General features: G+C 43.3%; 1 protein-coding gene across 1 annotated transcript in view; it reads left to right on the plus strand.

Annotated features, from left to right (window-relative positions):
• Window positions 1-19,736, plus strand: part of LOC131592469 (calcium/calmodulin-dependent protein kinase type 1D) — a 209,322-nt gene that overhangs the window by 79,280 nt on the left and 110,306 nt on the right. The window contains exon 2 of the mRNA XM_058863999.1: window positions 11,770-11,901. Within this exon, the coding sequence (XP_058719982.1) occupies window positions 11,770-11,901 (132 nt within the window). The remainder of the gene's footprint in view (window positions 1-11,769; window positions 11,902-19,736) is intronic.

Raw genomic sequence — 19,736 nt, forward strand, 5'->3', positions numbered from 1 at the left:
CTTCAGGAGACTGAAACTTAAAGTGTAAATGGGTTGGAGAAAAAGAATTACAGAGATTAGTACAGGACAGGTAGCTGAGACATGATGGGCCAGTGCCACTGTCACCTGAACAGAGACCCCTTTTCTGAATCTCTGACTGCTGGAGGCTGGGGGATAAACAGGGTGGGAGGAAGTCTTGTGCTACATGAGCTTCATTTCTTATGCTCTTTGTTAAAATTAAATTCCTACCCCTGGAAGAAAACAAAACTTTTCCCCAAGGAGATGCCATGTTTTTTCTGCTATTCCAACTATTTCATGTACATCCTTTTGACTGATCATGTTTTAATGGATTCAAAGGTTGCTTCTTCGTGGTGAACCTCCCCATATGAGCATGGTGGGCAGAGATGTTGTCTCGTTTTGATTTATTCCTAAATTCCAGGGATCAACTTGTGCCTTTGCTGTCAGCATTGAGTGTCCAACCCATCTTCCCCTTCAAGCCCTTTCAATGACAATAAACAGAAACTCCCCAGGAAGCCAAATTTCTGAAATATTTTCTGATTTTTTTTCTTTAATCATCTCTTAACCTGTTTTGAATACTCTGCAGCCCATCTCTTCAGTAGGCTAGTGTATCAACCAGAGCACATTTGTACCCCACACAACCTGTGGCAGCTTTTGCCAGCTGGACCATGCACAGCTTGGCTCCTCAGCCTGCTGCCCGTGGCCTGTTGTTTGCAGTGCTTTTGGGAACTGGCTCTCAGAGAACCTTTACATTAGGAGAGATATTCCTGCAATCCTGCTTGTTCCTTGTCGCTCTGCCCATGTTCTCCTGCAATCCTTTTGGGTCCTTTAGACTTCTGGAGTGCAGGTCACCTGGGAGGAAAATATGCTGCTTCCTTTCTGTCCATGAAATTATGCAGCAGCTTCCAAAGAAACACAGAAATTATTGCTGTCAGGTTTGAAGAGTTGTCCTCTTCCTACCCTCATCAGCTCTTGGGCCATTTTACAGTGCCTCTTGTCCCTGCTGTCCAGGGTCTGGGCTGGGTTATCTGGACCCACATGAAGGATAGGAAGCACAGTGGTGGCATTGTCAATGTGTGTGTGTAGTCTGTCAACCTGAGATGGAAATTAGATCTGAGAAACTTCATTTTAAAAACAGTCAGGGCGCGTGGCAGTCATCTCCTAGGAAACTCCTCATTGTATTACGAGACTATAATGTGCTGTGATTACATTTCAGATAAAGGGAATCAGCGTTGCTGTCAGATTGTCTCTGCTGAAGTTTTCCAACACAGAAGGACATCCCTATGCAGCAGTTGGCTTTGGTTGGTGTTTGTGAGCTGGTTGGGGCACTGAGATGGTTCCCCCTGTGCTGTTGTTCCCTGGAGGATGGCAGGAGAAGGCTGAGGGATGAGTATGTGGCTCTGCATGTGTTTTACTGTGTGCTTGAGCTGTGGACAGTCCCAGTCTTTCATGACTCTGAAAGTGTGAAGAGTCAAGTGAAGCTCTCAGGAGCAGCAGCTTGCCCTGGGAGATCTGTAGGACTTCAGTCTCCTTCTTAACAGCAAATTTGGCAAATACATTAGGGTTGTTCTCTATGAAGAATGCGAGTTGCTATTAAAGCAGGAATCTGAAGACTTTATGAGCAGTGTGGCAGAGATATCAATGTCTGTCCCATTGCTGATGTCTTCATGGACCATCTCAACAACATGTTGCTTCCATGGACCAGACTGACCTCTTTGGGCAGGGAGGTCTGTCCTTTCAAAGGAAATGCAGGGAACACCTTTTCTCTGTTGTGATTCTCTGACATGCTCAGCTGCTCTCATGCAGCTCTGCCATGCTGAAAGGGCTCATTCCCTCATTCCCTGTCCTCTGACATCACATGGGCAAGGCAGCAGAATGCAGTGATGGCCCCCATCCTCAGGGGATGGTATTGCTACAGGGGTCACTGCCCTTCTCTGCTGTTAAAGCATGGGATGAGATCAGAGGATCACTGCTGCCAGGCTTTGTTGGCTCCCTGCTTCACCTGGACCCATGCTTAGGCTGGGCAGGTTTTGGATGGAAGCTGGTACAGCTTCTGGCTCTTCACATCTCCCTGGGGAGTTTCATTTTTGCCAGTCCCTGTATAACTCCATGACATCAAAAGATGTGCCTGCAGAGCAGTGTGGAGGATCGTGACAATGACTTTATGGGAGGAAAGGTGTGCTGGTGCTGAGTCTATTTGGCAAGTAACCTCAGTTAGTCTCAACACAGCACGATAAAAATGGAGCCATGGAGAAATTCCTCATCGGCAGAAGATGGAAGAAACCCCCTTTTTGCAGAGCTTTCATGACAATGACCGAGGGTGGCACATGTGGAAAGTGTGTGGCAATTCTTTTTGCAGAAGTAATTGTGAGTTGCAAAGGCCCTGGTAACTTTGTGTACAGTTAGACTGAAATAGTCTTTGCCACAGTGTTTATTTTCAAGCTTGCCAGTTGCTAGGCAAACCAGTTTGCTGAGTTTTGTTATGTACCTCAGCTCAGGCATGAAGCCGCATGTGGATACATGAGTGAAGAGGCTGGGGAGTAAAAAAGCAAAAGCTCTTCCCAGTGCTTTAGGAGGTGGCCATTGGGAGTAAAGCTGCAGATGGATCTCTGAACATTCTGCAGTGCCTTTTCCTACCAGAGCGAAGTTCTGAACTGTAAAACAATTCATTTGTATTCCACCATACTGAATTGTCTCTCTTTCTCTCTCTCTCCTTTTTTTTTTTTTTTATTTCCTTTAATTTTTATTTTTTTTTTATTTATAATCTGCAACTTGGAGTGGGCAAGGATACAAAATGCACATCATTTCTAGTCCAGATATTTAAAATGGATATGCAGGACTGGCTGAGACATCAGGATGAGAACAAGCCAATTAGAGTTTCACAGAGGCACAGAAGGGCTTTTAGACAATGGGAGTTGTTCAGCTGTGCTTGTGACAGCTCTGAACCCTGTGGCCTCCTCTTTTGCTGGCTGCTCATCACATTCATGGAGAAGCTTCCTGACTGGGGCTCTACACTGGATCTGAAGGATTAAAGTGGAAAAGGCAGATGCTAGGAGATGTGCACTTGTTTCATGGTGTGGTTAACTAATCTAAATTTGCCCTTAGAATAGGCAGGAGCCATGCTGTGATCATCTGCACTAATGTCTGGGCATCTCAAGTGATCTCTGTGACCAAAGGCATGCAGCAAATGGAGCAGGGGGTTTTTGGCTGACAGGGCTTAGGATCTTACAGACATACAGTGTGCTGTCATTAATTTTGGGTAGGACATAAGCATCTGCTGGAGATGCTTTTCAAAGTACAACAGGAATATGCACTTTTAGATGATGGAAAACTTCCAGCTTTTAAGTAACGAAAATTAAATAAGAATCACGGAGTTGTTAAAGTTGGAAAAGACCTCCAAGACCACTGAGTCCAGCTGTTAATTCTGCTATCTTCACCAGCAAACCATGCCCCCAGGTGCCACATCAATCCATGGAGTTCCTGTTCCTCAAGTCCCTCACCTGTGGAATGGGCAGTGCAGTTCATGAAAGTCAGGGTTGGTGTTTGAAAATCACAGCTCAGGTTATCCAGTCCTTTGCCTCTGATCACTGGGGAGGCTACTAGAACTGACTCTGTGGCTTTATTTTGTAGAGATAGAAATGCCACTTGAATGAATGAGATGCTGGGCAGACTTTTGTATCTTGGATTTGTGAAGTTCCAGACACCTTTAGGTGAAACTCTTGGCTAAATGGGAGTTTCCCATAGATTAGTCACAGTTGCAAAATTATTTGATCTTCAGGGGGTGGATAGTTCCACCTTCACTACAGACCTCTGTAGAAGGAAGGTGGGAATTGTTGGAAGCAAAACTGCAGTGTCTGCCTGGCTTTGCTTTGCTACAATATCATCTACTTGTTCCATAACTGATTCAGCCTCTTGGAGAACTGCACAGTGGGCCAGATCTTTTCTTGGGTTTCCGTGTGGAGAAAGAAGAAGAAGAAGAACCAGGCTTTTTAAATTGGTGTAATCTACTTTATATGGCCAGATAAGATCTGCAGGAATAATAGACCCTGCATATGTCAGTGTTAGAATAGGGAAATGCTTTGAAGAAAAAAATTATGGAGATCACTTATGCCTCTAGAAAGGTTTGAGGTCATTACTAGAAGAAAAAAAGGTTATTTTCTTGTGAGAATGCTTCCATCAGATAAATCCTGGGAGATGATGAGCTCCTTTTGACTCATAAGATGAAAGTGGAAAAAACGGTACTTAAAATATTCACTTTGGAAAGAAAGTGATCCTCAGTGGGGAAAAAAACCTGCTTAACAGCTCATTTGTGAAGTGTATAATGGAAGGAAGGTCTCAGCACAGAGAAGTGTATGTTTTTCTTGATAGCTTTACTGTGACTGCCACAGAGGATGTAATGTAAATGTAATAGGCCTTTAAAGACAATACTTCCCTTTCTAATAGGGGTCAGGATTAATCAGAAAGGAGCAAACAGTTCAGGAAAGAAGATGACTGTAATAACAAACATGACTGGGGATCTGAGCTGGGCCAGTTTCCCTTTTTAGCATCCATGCATCACTGTCTCAGAACAGACTGCATAGCATCCTATTAAATTAGCATACACCAGGCAGCTCAAACAAATTAGTTCGTCTCAGAAAGGGAAGAGGTTCTTCAGAAACTTTCCTTTTTGGCTTAATTTCTGTGCTTTGTGTAGCTCATTCATCTTTGAACCCAAGTTTTATTTCACTGAAGCCTGCATGCGTCGTTCTACTCTGCACCTGATGGCTTTTCTTGCCTGGAAGTTTCCCTGATTGTGTGTTTTGGTGTCTTCACCCTGCTGGTGTGTGAGCTGGAGTGACAAGAGGTGCTGGTGGTGTGTGCTATGCCCTGCTGTCACCTTGGAATTCATCCCAGAGTAAAGAATTAATTCCAGCTACAGAATGGTTCACATCATTTCCAGGGATGTTTTCCTTGAGTGAAAATGATTGTTACCCTCTAAAGGGGTTTTTGCCTTCTAGTGAAGGGGGTCTGGAGTTGTGAAGGAAACCACCTTGATTATACAGTCATAAATTCATGCTTTATGATGTGCAACTTTAAATCGGTGTTTTCTGGCTTCATAGAAGTCTCTTTCCTCTAAGTAGCTTTCCTATAAGTAGCTGACAAGGATTTCCAATCTTAATCCTAGTTCTTTTAGTGGGTGGGCTCTTTTTAGTTTTTCCCTGAGATTATTAAATAGTGAGGAGCTAAACTAGAAGAAATTATAAGCCTCAAATGGGCATTAAAATCCTTACAGCTAACTCTGGTGACAAAAGCTGTCAAAACACTAAGCTGTTGTAACTGTAGATAATATTACCCCCAAAAAATAGAAGTTAAATCAACACAAATAGGAAAATTCTTGGTGGCTACAAAGATCAAAGCTTTGTGCTGCTCATCCTGTTGCAGACTGAAATGGTAGGTGGAAACCAAACTGGTTCATAAGGTGGTGGATGAAGAAGCTCTACCAGGGGTGTGATACTGTTGGGTGGCTCTGTTTAGGTCATGGCTACAAGCCCCAGCAGAGATCTGGGTACTGGTGGGGTTACTTCTTCCCAAATATTTTGTTAAAGGGGAAGCAGCAGAATGACTGGAAAGAAAAGTCTGCAGTTGGGATGTGCTGCCCATCCCTGGGCACGGTGACTCCCAAGGTCCTTCCACGCTGTGGCTGCTCGCTGCAAGCCCACAGTGGTTCTAAGATACTTCCTAACTTGGACAAAATGCAGAGGGAATGGGCATGGGGCAATGGCTCAGGGCACAGAGCAAGGTGTCAGTGCTCCAGAAAGGAGCTTCTTGCTGCAGGAATGACCAGCAAAGAGGTGGGCCCTCCTTGCCATTGTTGAAGTGTCCATCAGGGCATAGCAGCAGCATTTTGGCACAGTGGGAGGTGCTGTTCATCATCTGTAATGGGTTAATAGCAGCCCCAGCCTGCGGCATCAGGCACCTCCATGGGATCATCACTGCGGGCAGGGATCAGGATCAGCCCTGGAGAGGGGAACCAGGGTCAGACACAGCCCAGGGCAGGGCCATGTCTGGTGTTAGAGCAGGCACTCGTGGGGCCCCAAGGTAGGAAACAGCATTTTCAGTTGTGGCTGGGAGGCTTAGTGGAAATTAAATGAGTACGGAGGCTAAAAATACCAGTGTTAATACAGTGATCCCTCCCAGTTGTTGTGCTCTTGCCCAGGCAGAGGAAGCATTGCCATAGAAGGGGCTGCAGGGTTGGAACTGTGTGTTTGATGAATGAAAATAGCTAGAAAAAGTATTTGTGCTCTAAAGCATAGATGGCTGCAACCAGATTAGTCAGCTTTTGCCATGAATTTATATTCAGTTCTTGAGAATTTGGTTCCTGTACAATGTGTAGGACAGTGCCAGAGTCCTTCTTTCCTCTTGACTGGCTAAAAACTCTCTCCACACTTCGGTGTTAACTTTGCATTCGGACATAACCAATCTATTGAAAGTTAAATTGTAAATACATTTTCATGCAGCTGTCAGAACACTGATGGATGTGACTTTGGAATGAAAATTTTTATTTCCAGCTTTAGTTGGGTTTGTGTGGGGACGCACCTGGATGATGTGTGAGGAGAGTGAAGAAGTGTTTACAAAAACATCTGAGTAGAAAATTAAAAAAAAAACAAACTGAAAGAGAGAACATGAGTCTTGCAGAAAAATGGCTTTGTGGAAAAGCAGGACCAGAATCTTCCTGGTGTGTTAAACAGAGCCTGAGCTCATCCCACAGTTAACTCCTTGAGGCCCACGGAAGAAGCTGTGAGAATGCTAACGAAGACATTTTCCCTCTGTTTGTGGTGCAGTTCAAGGTCATCTTTGGAGAGTCAAGAAGCAGAATTTGAGTGTGGTTGCCAAAGCCACACTACAGAAATGAGCTTTAGTTTGGTTGGTTTCCCTTTGATTCAGTCAGACTCCTGTCTCAGGGTGGATGGACATGGTATATTTTTCAGATGTTGAGTGTTCACTTTTTTTTCCCTCCCTGGTTTGGCCAGGGCAAAGTACACATGGGAAGCCAATTGTATCATAATTAAGAACATTAGCTATATGCAGCCTGAAAACATGATATCTGTTTCCTGGCTATGTCTGTTGACTTAGTGTGACAGAGCACCTGCTAATGCAGTGGAAAACTGCTCAACATGGAGATTGAATGGAAAAAATGAAGTTTTATCCCTCCATCAGCTTTGTCTTCATTTTGTCAGTATTTTTGTCACAGCAATTTTTTTGTTGAATGAGAACAGATTTGCTGTCGCAGTATATGCTGTTCATTGTATTTCAGAAATTAAGTGTTCATATTAAATTATAGTTCCAACAGAAGAAGGAAAAACTTGCTTGTTCTTTATTTTGCTTTGATCTGCAGGATAGCCTAGCCTTGCAGCCACTACTTTCTCATAGAAAATCCAGTCTGTTTGGGTATGAATAATGTTCATATTCCAATGTTAATCTTGAAAGTCTGATCTTTAAATATATATGAAAGAAAAATAATGCATGAGAAATAATTTAAATTAATCAAAGCTCTCAAAGATTGGCATCTCATTGGATACTGCATAGTCCATGTGTTTGCAAAGGGGTGAGGAGCCAGAACATCTCAAACAATCTCTAGAATTTACCATTATCTCAATGTCACTCATCAAGTCCTTTAACCTCTTTTTTTTTTTTTCTTTTCTTACGTTGTTCCTAATTCATATGGAAATTATCTAAATCATAAAATTATTCTATGCCTTAATTAGAAGTTTGAAAGGAGCTGTTCCTCCAGGGTAAATGATAACATGGTCAAAACTTTCAAAAATAGGCTGTTGCCGCACATGGATTTTGGCAGCTAGAAGTGGTTTCATTTTGCAGATGTTTCTTGCTTACCCATTTCCACCACTGTCCTAATTCCTCAAAGCCATGACACTTTTTCACTTGTTTGCTATTGTCTGCAGGCGGGACAGGGAAAATTCCTGAAGGATTTTGAAGTTCCTCTTCAGACAGGCAAAGACTTTGTCCCTGGGCATGTTGGAAAGGTTGCAATTAATGCTTTCCCAGCTGAAGGGAATGGTGCATCCCAGCCATTGCAGACACATTTATAATCATAATTTTTAAGTATTTAACCTCTTTTCCAGATTTAAAAAAAAAAAAATCTATATCACAGTGTGATATTTGGTTTTTTTCCCTTTTTATCATACAACACTGCTTGGTAATGTTTATTGGAAGCCATGGTCTTTTCATAAAAGTCCTGTCATGCTGACGGTGTAAAATGCAGTATTTTCCTACCCCAAACTTCTTTCTAAATCTTTGTGCACAATTACATTTTAAACCTCAATAAAGAATTGTAATTAATTTGTAGAGATAAATTGCTTCATTCATTAATACAATGATTTTAAAGGCAGCATTAATTCCTTTTGGGGAGAAAAAAGTGTCTAGCAAGCCTGCTGAGCTAGTAGTTCTGGGGAACTTTTTAAGGAGGTGGGGACTTGCTGCAGGATATATTGCTGTTAGCAAGAGAATGAGCAGCCTAGTCTTTCTAACTTTCTCTCTGACAGAGAGAAAGTTTACCTGTTCATGCCTGAGTCAAGAGGGGTTTAGTGGAGGCTGGACTGTGTCATTAAGGGTGGATGAATTCAGCTGCATGTTTGAAATTATGAAAATTTCTTTCCCATCTATTCAATATTATTTTTGACTCTTCCCTGACTCCAGCAGACTCCAGGAGTATCTTTGCTGCCTCTCCCTTGCTGGTGCTCCCTCAAACCCTTTCTTCTTGCCCTATATTGCTGAGTCTCTGTTTAGCACTCTGATCCCTCTCTGCATCTGTTCCTTTCCTTCTCTTTCCTTCCAGCACTTCCCTTCTCTTTCTTTTGTGCCTTGACTTGTTGCTTTGCCCCCCTCTTTTGCTCTGTGACCACAGGAGCATATATAGTGCACAGGATAGTGCCTCACTTCTGCCTCCTCACATCTCCCTCCTGCCTTCCCAGAAGATCCATCTCAGCCCTCCCCCTCCCATTGCTCAGGAACTCTTCCCAGCATTAGCAATTTCATGCCATGGCCTCATATAAAAATCAATGTAAAAAAGCACCCTGTCTGTGCCTGGGGTTGACATGAGACCAAACACTTTAGCTGAGCTTTAGGTTATTTCATGCTATAATGAGAGAGGTTGTTAAGGAGATAGGGAATTGAGTTCCATGAGTATTGCAGAGCTCCACAAAAAAAATTCCATTAAATTCACAGAGGCTCTTTCTAACTAGGGAAACCATATCTGTCCTGAGAAGTGGAGGAAGAAATCCAGCAAAATGATGGATGCTGGAAAAGCCTGCTGAAAAAGAGGTTCTTCCTAAAGTTAACTATATTGTATAGAGGGGAAATAAAAGTATTTCCACTATTCTGTTGTCTGAGATCAGCAATGAAATGCAGATTGGGATGGGAGCTCCTTGTATTTTTATAATATCATAAAGACTGGGAGAGCTGTGTGATCAGTAAACAACTGGTGTGAATATTGCAGCTTCTAACACCATTAAACTGAAGGCAAGGAGCCTGTTCAAGGCACAGCTGGAGTGAAGTGCTGTGCTGAAATCTTAAGCAGATGGGACTTAAGGGCTTCATGAAGTACAGCTGGGAGCAGCCCTGTGAGTTTCTGAGTGCTCTGGTCTGCAACCAAAGCTGGTAAGCACCGAGAGTTCTTAGAGCTTTCCAGCAAAAGGGTTTTACTGCACTTTTGGTCTGGCTGTCCCAAGGATGAGGGTGAGGATGAAAACCTTATTTGGTAAATTGAATGGCTAGGGCTGTCTACAACAGGAAAGCAGAGAACACAATTAAAAACACTCTGGGTGGCTTATTTGTGCAAACCATTTGGATCAGTTGTGTGGACCCTAAATTGGAGTCTGTGATGCTCTGACATACTGTGGTGGATTATACACAAAGCAGAAAAGAGGGAATCATTCTGCTACTCCAAGTGGCGTAAATGTAGCCATAGTCTGTCTTTTTTAGTAAAAATGAGGCAAAACATTTCTTGGTTCAAAGGATCACTGCCCCGTGTGGACAAGCTGTCAAACATCTGCTGCATAGCAGCATGAAAAAGTATTTTTTCATCAGCTTCCTATCACTGTTTCCTTATCTGCTGGCTACAAAAGCATTTCTGCTAAACAGCTACTTTGTTTCCAGAGCAGCAGCCTCTTCCTTTTCCTTATACCACTTGATTCATGTGGCTGTTTAGCAGCTCAGGAGCTGTTGGTGAGGTCACAGCAGCCTGGTTGTGTCATCCAAGTGCATGACTTAAAAAGGAGGAGCCTGTCCAGGAAAGGAAATTCTTTTGTTTATCCACAAAACATCTAGATAAGCAGCAGTTGTGGGGAATGAAAGCCAGAGAAAGTTGGTGGTAGCCAGATGAGGCTGTGACCAAACATTAACATTTTAAGAGCAGGCTGGAGCGTGGTTGGTTGCTCAGCACCCTCCTGAGCATTTATCAGAGCTATGTAGGAGAGCAGAATAATCTGCTGATGAGGGGAAATAATAAAGGAAAGACTCTTTTTGTTTCTTATAAATAAAACACAAACCTTCAGCTGGTGGATCATAGAATTCAAGAATAGCTTGGGTTGGTAGGAACTTTAAGGATCATCTAGTTCCAACCCCTTGCCATGGGCAGGGGATTCCTTCTACTAGAAGGTATCATGATCAACATGATCCTTCAGTTGTTACTGGGTTAGACAAATCCTTGGATCTGATCTCTCTTGGACAAAGTGGGTGCTTCAGGAGGAAGTTTTGGTGAATAGGAACAATGATTTGCTATTCCTCATCAGGTCAATGCTCTCTCTTGTCCAGTACATTGCTGCTAAACCAGTAACAAGTTCCAGAATATAAGGATGTTCCTAATGTACCACTGCAAAATCTGTCCAGAATAGCAGAGTTGGAATGATGCTCAAATGCTAAAAAAAATCTGGGAACCAAAAAAATGTGTGTATAGCACTGACTGTAACGGCCTCTTCTCAGTCAGGTCCAGAGGTTTGGAAGGAAGCACTGACAGTGCAAGAAATAATGCAGTGTTGTGAAATAACCTAATGGGCGAGAGGCACTGCCCATTCTTGGCAATTAGTGGCTGGCTGCTGTGATGATGTTTTTTTATTTGTGTAACACTCTCTGGGGTAACCGTAGGGAGGCTGCTACTTAGGCCAATGTTCAGGCTTGTGATTTAATCTAATTCTTTGGCTTTAGTGGTTACACACATCAGTTTGTGTTGAGGAATAACTCTGTATATATAGAGAAATTCTGATGCAGTCAGAATCAGGGTTGATCCAGTGGTGGGAAGCTCTGGGCAGCCCAGGGAGGACCAGAGTGGGGGCCCTGACCTCTTGTGGTGACTGAGGAACCAGGAGCACTCCTGGCACTGGTGTGTCACTTAGTCCTAGGGACTTTGTGCTTCTATGTGAATTAAACCTCCAAAAATCTCAGAAAGGGGAAAAGTACATCATCCACCAAGTCAGCAGCTGGACTATGGTCCATGCAGAAATGGTACTTTCTCATTTTCAAGCTTTGCTCATATCACTGCTGGACTATGGTTCTTTATTAAAGTTGTTGTGTTTGGTAAGCCTTTAATGTTTCCATGAGTGTGAATGTCTCCATATGTTTTTAAAGACATAGAAAGATGTTTGTAATGTCATTTCTGTGTTTAACAAGAGCAGCATCCAAAGGACACCAGAAGAACTATATTCAGTGGTTGTGTTTCAGTTAACAGGTTTCAATGAAAAAGCACCACTTTAAACCAGAGTTTTTCTTCCCTTCTTTCAGGGGTGCATTCTCTGAAGTTGTTTTGGCTGAAGAGAGAGCGAGTGGAAAACTCTTCGCAGTCAAATGCATTCCCAAGAAGGCACTGAAGGGAAAGGAAAGCAGCATAGAGAATGAAATTGCAGTGCTGAGAAAGTGAGTACCAGACCTTCATTTCTGCATCTTTGCTTCAGTTAAACTCTTGCATTTGAGGAACAGTGATTGACAAATGTGACTGAAAAGTTGTTCAGCCCATCACAGACAGACAAGATCATGCAAATTTAAATGGAGTTGAAAATGTTTTCAGAAATGCTCTTCTTTTCTTTCTTATTAATTCCACCAGATAGCTGCAAAGCAGGAAAAAAGAGGATTTAGGCTAATGTAAGTCTATGATGCCATAAAATATCCACTAAGAATATCAGCAGTTGTGTCACAGGCTTTGAGGAGAGGAGGAGCAGGGTTATAATTTTTAAATGTTTAAAACAGTCTGTTTACTAATTGCTCTAAAATGTTGACATGCTATGGATTGTCATAAGAGACAGTGGTTAATCTGTACCATGCAGATGAGTGGTACCTCTGTACTTCTGGAAGGGGGATGTGTTTTTTCCTTACTTTGGCTGGAATACATGGATAAGAGAAAGGAATTTCACAATTGCTATGAATTCATTGTAGTTATTAGAGGCTTGATCCTTACCTCTTCCTCATCTTATGTCCTGAAGGTGGGATTCATCTCACCTGACTTGAGATATTTGAATCTGAATTTATCACCCTTGACTGTCCTCCTGGGAAATAGAAAGACTTGTTCATGATTTAGGATTGGTTCATGAAGTGTGTTTTAAACTTCTGAAAGTACCTTCTCACTGAGTTAAAGGTAGCACAGCTATACAGAACTACTCTGCATTGGACTCTTGGGACACTCTTATTCCTGCTGCACTTCTGTCCAGACTGGGACTTACCCCAGTGCTTGGTCATGCCAGAGCTGATGGCTGATCATCAGGGCACCACATGACCAAACTGATCCCAAAAACTAACTGGATGGAGAGCTCAGGCAGCTGAAATCAAAGGAGCTGGTTCAAGGGCAAATCCAGACATCTCAGTAGGCAGAGAGGGTCTTTTTCAGTGGAGAGACATAAATGGAGCTCCAAACAGCTACAACTATTTGTAGCAGTGCCTTCCTATTGCTGAGCCTGCCTTGGGTCAGTACAATGTAAACCCAGTGACAAATGTAGCATGTTGTCTTGCTGTGTGGTGTTAATGAGAACCTGTCATAAAACTCAACCATTGCCATCTCTGTAACCAGGCAATAATGGCCAATAACCACAGCTTGAAAGTCTTTGTGTTGATGTGTTCGTCCCCTGGTACTCATGTGGGTTGTAATACTGGCAATATCCACGTGCAGTAAGAACTTGCATCAGCCTTGATCCTGAGCTGGTAGAGCAGAGAAATAATTTAAGTTATTTCTTGTTTCTGCATTGTGAAACATTTCTGTTCCCTGCAAACAATTTCTTGAGAAACGAGGAGGCAGCACCTGGGCTGTGCTATTCCAGCTGCATGGGCAGGAGAGTGAGTGGGCAGAAAATTCCTTAATTCATGCAATTAGATCTACCCAATCTTTTGTCCTATGCACATTAGGACCTTAAATGAGAATTCCCCTTTTTTATCTCCTGGTGTCTTCTACTTAGCCGTTGCTAATACAAACTTTGCCTGTCATTGTCTTTATTCTGAAAATAAACACCCTTGCTTGCAGATGCACTATTGAATTTGTATGTGCCACCAAGGAAACAATTAGAAAATAACAAACTAAATTCTGCCTACAGTTGAGGAGAAGGGATATCAACCTGTTTCTCTGTTCAATGAATTCTCTGCTTCAAAAGCTGTCAGTAAAAATAGATTTGAGAGTGGTTGAATGGATCCTGAGCAGCTGTTGCTAAGCTCCATCTAAGTGCCCTTGTTTTTGTTTCTTGTAGCTTAACACTGAGTGGGAATGGCTAATTCTTGTGTTGTCTAATGAATGGGTGGGACCCCAGTGCCCTGGGCTTCCTTACAGAGCTGTGAGGTGCCACATGTGCTTAAATGCACCATGCACTGAACCACCTCATCTGGAGGATGTGCACAGAGGATGCCTGGAAGGAGCAGTTGGTCCCTGTTCCCCAAGGGGAAGGTGTGGAGACACAGAAAATGGATGCAAAGCAAACAGAAATATGCATGTGTGTTGATCCTAGTCTCCCTGTCTGGTTTTGCATTATGTCTTTTGAGGGTGCTTAAACTCTGATGGGATAAAAGTCCCAAAGACACCCTGCCTGGCTAAAATACAGGCAAACTCCTTGATCCTTCAGAGAAGGATCTCTTGTCTTACACTGGATTTTCTCCTCCTATCTTCAATCATTAGAGTTTTGTTTTCCTCCTGACAAGCTCTGTGCTTTCTGGCAGACCTCTGCCAAGTGTTATGAAATGCAACAACTCTTCTTGAGTTCCCCCAGTTGTATATTAAATTGAGGTCTGGTAGGTTCCTGAATATAATCCCTGCAGTGTCTGCCAGCTCTCAGGTGAGCTGCTCATGCCCCTGTGTGTGGTGAGCACATTTTAGGAACAGTCAGAGATTGTGCTGGCATGTCCAGAATCAATGTCCACAGTTCCCATATACTTTGTACCCTCAGGCATCTCTGGTGAAGGTTCATCCCCCTGCCAGTCCTGCCAAATCATTCAGATCTGGCAGAATCAATATGGGAGAGAGTTTGAATGATGCTGTGTGTTGAATTAATGTTTTGAGGAGCATTTTTTGCAGTCAGGATTAAAAGCTGGAGGATGGAGTACTGGTGATGAAAACATTAATCCAGTGACCAAAAGCTTTGGGTCCCCCCTCACCTCTGCTACTTTCCTTCTGTCACAGGAGTTATTGTCTGTCTCAATATTTATTGGCTGTGAAACAGTCTTTATTGAAAAGACTTTCAAATAAACAGTTTTACCTGCAGTTGCTTTCCTGTCCTCTCTTGTGGTGGCAGACCCAGGAGAGTGGGCGTGAGAGGGGAGGATTCTGGGCCGGGCTTAGTGTGAAACCAAAACTTCTGTCAGTCTTTCTGTGTGTCTGGACTAAAAAGCTGTTGGGAGTATTAATCCAATATTCTGAGCAGCATAAGGTCAGTGACTCCCATGTGAAGTACATGGAAGGTAGGAGATTTTATCTCTCTGTCTGTGGGCTTGGACGCTCTTGCTGCCAAAACAAAATGACACATTTTAGGAGCGATGTTCTGCGAACAGAGGAGCCGAGCTGCCAGCCAACTGATCTGCATGTTTGTGTGAGTGCCAGAGTGAATCATGCATACTCCATAATTCTATTTTTCCAGCCATGGCCAACAAATCTGTTCTTAAAAAAGAAAAAAGGCGGAAGAGCCGTTAAGTCAATATTTACGCCTAGCAACCTTAACAGGGTTCTTCCAATATGGACTCCTGTGTCCCGTGGAAATCCATGGCAACATTCCCCGAAGACTCGGATGGGTGGGGACGGAGTGGGAAGGAGCTCGCTGTCGAGTGATGTGCTGGGAGAGACTGAGTCTGCAGTTAATCCAGGAGCCTGGGCCTGACAAAGCATTTAAGCAAGTGCCTAATTTCAGACAGTAATTAGTTCGGTGAAATTGGTGGGGAGGCTGAGCTCCCCTTGCTTGGATGTTTCAGAGAAGGGTGAGGGTCTCAGTGGGCACCTGTGTTTGGTACCACATCAAGAGGGGAGTTTTCTTAATATCTTCAATTAAGACATTAAGACATGTGGAAAACATGCTTAGAATGGCTTAGAATCTGTTTGAGGAAGAAAATGGGATCTCTAGAACTGGACTGTCAAAGCTCCAATAACTGTCTGTGGGGAACGACAGCACACAGTCACCTTTGTATGACACAGCCTTTTTCTGAACTAATGTGTGGGGTCTTTCATAACCTGCTCTGAAAGAAACTGTGTTCTGGGTTTGAGCAGAAAGAGAAATGCAGTCCTTTCCATTGTTTGCTGTAGAATAGAGGAAATTTCTTCCACTTATGGTAATTGTGCAGGTGTGAACACGCTGAAAGAGGAATCGTCTCCTAGACGGGTCCTTGAAGGCAGTGCATAGTGTGGAGAGCTGGGCTGCAGAGAAGCAGCAGTCTGAGGTTCTAGTTAAAGAGGGGGAAAAAAAACCCCAAACTTTTAAGTCAAATAAAGAAAAACATGCCTGATTTGCTTATGAGGATGGTGTTGTTTCTTTTTCATTTGGTTACACCACTCCTTATCACAAGAAATTCTCTGCTGCCTGTGTAATACCTGCCCAAATGTACAGACTCAGTGCTGAGTCAGGGCAAAGCAAGGGGAGGAACCAGAAACTGTGTGTAGCCCTGCACCCAGGTTTATTGATTGCTTAATGGCAGTAATGTACACATGTGTCTTGTTAAGCAATACTGTCCAGCTAGCAAATCATACTCAGCTTTAGCTATTTTCTGCTGAACAGGGATTTTAAAAAATAATTTCTAACCTATTTAGTTATCTCTTACCTTCTCCCTCACCTCTTTACTATCCTATATCCCCTGGAAGAGGTGTCCTTAAATTCCTTGCTACAAATCAAATCCATGCCTTACTGAGGTCTGAGGCTATTTTTTCCTGTTAAACAGAATGAACTCTTCCCAGCAGGTCAGCTAAACTTCTGCCAGTGCTTTCCATCCCTGTTTCCTCAGGAGACAGGATGTTCAGGCAGTGATTCATGCCCAGGCTCTGCCTCACTCCTTATATGCCTGCACCTACAACCAGGAGCTGCTGCTGGGATAAAGAGTAGGGAGAGAGGAGGGGAAGTGTCCTCCTGCAAAGCTTGGGAGGTCAGGGCTATACCCAAAGTAAAACTAAACAAAAAACACCAATGAAAAGTTTTCCTAATGTGGGTGGAAGTGTGGGAGCTTCTGCTCTCCTATAAATCAGATGATGGTCAAAGGAGCCCCTTGCTCCATGCCAGGAGGCAATGCTGTTCCTCATGTTAGAGATAACAAATGTGGCAGAATCACCCCTTCTCAAGATTTACATGAAGGTTTCAGGGGTAATTAAAAAACTGTACCTCTTTGCTCCTTTTCAGCAGCCCTTTGACCAACTCCCTGTAAAACCTCTCTGTCCCAGATTCTTATCTTTGTAATGCCCATCCCTCCAGAGCTGACCTGATAGCCTCCAGGAAGACGAATCCAAATTTAGTTTTGAACCCATTAGTTGCCTCTTATTAAATTCTTCTGTGCAATTTAACTCAGGATCAAAGGCTACATTAATTCTGAATAAAATTTGCCATGCAGAGGTTTAATGTACCTTAACATAAATCCAGGTATTTAATTAATTCAGATGAATATTCCTGAATGACTTTGTGGGACAGACCCATCTATTCAAGCCACGATTGTTTTTGGGTCAAAAAATACAGCCCTTGCAGGCCTGGGTGGTCCCATACTCCAGTTTCCCAGTCTGGAGGCTCTGCTGGTGCCCACTGATGGTCTCCTATGGTAACTATTTTTCCATCCAAGGTTACACAGCAGAGTACAGGGCCAGCTGAACTAAAGAGGAGACATTCAGATCTTGTGTTGATAAGTGCTAACATAAAAGTGACAGTAATTAGATTGTGTAGTTGATGTACAAAAAAAGCTGTGGGATTGACCTTTTTGGGGTTAATGACTAATTACCTCTTTGCACCCCAGCAGCAAGAGCTCTTTTTTTGCTGTCAAGAAATGGATAGATGGGTAGGAAATGAAACAACAACAACAACAAAAAAGCACTTGACATCTCTGTCTGTCAGGTATCATAATTTCTCTGGTGCTTACTCTATAGTCAAAACAGGCTTGCTGCTTTTTTATTTTTTCCCTGTTTTTTCTCTTCTGTGAATAATGGTGAGAAGATCGGCTGCCTCAGCAAGAATTGAAGAGACAGCTGGTTGTTATATTAAGTAATCACTCTCTGAGAAAGCTTTTATGTAGATTTACTTGTTAAAACCTGGCTTGCTCATGCCCCTGCAGTTGTGCTGGGGTGACAGAAGGCTGACTCTGCTCTCCCTGTGTTGCCATGCTCCAAACCCTGCCAACTGCACATCCAGGACATCCAAAAACCTGCTCCTCAGTGGGGCCCTGCATCCCCAAAGCTGGCTCAGGGTGCTCAGACTCGCAGCCACCAGCTAGGGTGGGATACCCAGTGGTAGCACTAATGATGTTGATGTCAGTGGTGTCAGGGTAGGGCCCTTCCAAGAATATATTTGTTGGCATGATGCATGGATTTGCTTCATCGTTGCCCCCGTACATCTTTTGGGCTGATCTGGATGCCTGGAGGGACCCTGGTGCCTGCTTGTGGAGCCTCCCTTACAGCTGTGCTCTTCTGCAGGAATCCCTGCTAGGGAGGCAGGCAGGCATGGAAAGGAGCCAGGAGCTACAAAACTCAGGGTAGGGGGGCAGTTGGGCATGCCTGGAGGCTGACATCAGCCTGAGCCATGAGATCATCTCCTGGATCAAGGCGATGCAGACTGGATGAATTGCCCTTCTCGGGTTTCAGGCGAAAGGGAATCTGTCCCTCTATATGTGGATATGGCACAGGGCGGCTCTGCCTTGGCACTTGCAGTTGGCTCAGTGTTAAGCAAATAGTTCTGTTGCAAAGAATTCATCCCAGTGAAAAAATGTGAAACCTGAAACAAAGCTGATACCATTCTTCATCACTAAGATGCTGGAAACTTTGCAGGGGAAGAATTGCAGCCAGGACTGCCTGGATTGCATTTCATGCTAGTTTAGATGTAAACAAATGTAGGGAAACAGATGAAGACCATCTTAAAAAATCCTTAAAATACATTAAATGGCAGAGAACAATCCCCTGTGAAGTGGTAATCACAGAATCCTTTTTATCTTCTCTCATCTTAGACAGTTCCATTCACGTGCAGTGTGCTGGGTCAGGCTTCAGGGATGGTGTGTGGCATTTCTGTGTCTCAGCCTGACTTCACACCCTGCACACCAAGACAGCCGTGTTCCTCCAAGGAGGTTATAGCATGATAAGTAATTTCACTGTAATTGCTGGATGGTGACACAGCTGTCCTCTCTTCTGGGTGGTGGTGGTGGTTTACCAGATCTCCCTGGCATAACTGTTGCTGTCCAAGGTCACCCCATACCTTGACTCATCTCAAAAAATGGCATATCCATGTTAGAAGGAGGACATGGAAGCACATTGTCACTCAGTGCTCCAACTTTTAAAATACTTCAAGGAAGTGACATCTGATTTCTCAAAGAGTTCTAAAAAGGGTCCAAATTAGCAGAATGAGTTTTAGTTTAGAATGTCACCCTTAGGTGGTGTCTGCTCCTGTGTGGCACAGAAGCACAAATATGCTGATTTGGAAGGGAACCACGAGGATCATTGAGTCCAATTCCTGTTTCTGTACAAGGCACCCCGAGAGTCACACCCTGTGCTTGAGAGCATTGTCTAAATGCTTCCTGAACTTTGGCAGGATTGGTGCTGTGACCACTTCCCTGGGAAGCCTGTCTTTTGCACAGATGGAATAACAGGGTCTTTTCAGAGGTCCTAGCTGAAGAATGAGAAGATGTGGCCTATTTTCCAGTATGTAATTCTCAGGAAGATGGTTATGATTGTGTTTCAGTGGTACAAATATCTGATTACATTGCCTTTGTCTGTTACCTAAAAGGAAAGACTTGCTAAGATGCATAAAGCCTTTTTAATAAGATCTTAAAGTTTGATAAATGACTCAGCTTTAAATTTGGATTCATAAGGTCTGTTACAGCCACATGTTTAAACCTAAGAGTTACCTAGTTTGCAGGCACATGGCTTTGGTAGTAGGGACAGCATTTTCTCCAGTGCTTGCAGTTCAAAACTTCAAGGATGTCTTGGTGCATAAAAACAGTAAGGATGTACTCAGTGTACTCCTAGGTGGCTTCATTAGGCAAAGTTCCTCTTCTGTTTTTTCTCCCTAGATTCTTTATAGGTAATCTGGAATGTTTTGTCCAAAAAAAGAGGCTTTGGG

This window comes from Poecile atricapillus, chromosome W, assembly GCF_030490865.1.
Source record: "Poecile atricapillus isolate bPoeAtr1 chromosome W, bPoeAtr1.hap1, whole genome shotgun sequence".
In the NCBI taxonomy this organism is placed as follows: domain Eukaryota; kingdom Metazoa; phylum Chordata; class Aves; order Passeriformes; family Paridae; genus Poecile; species Poecile atricapillus.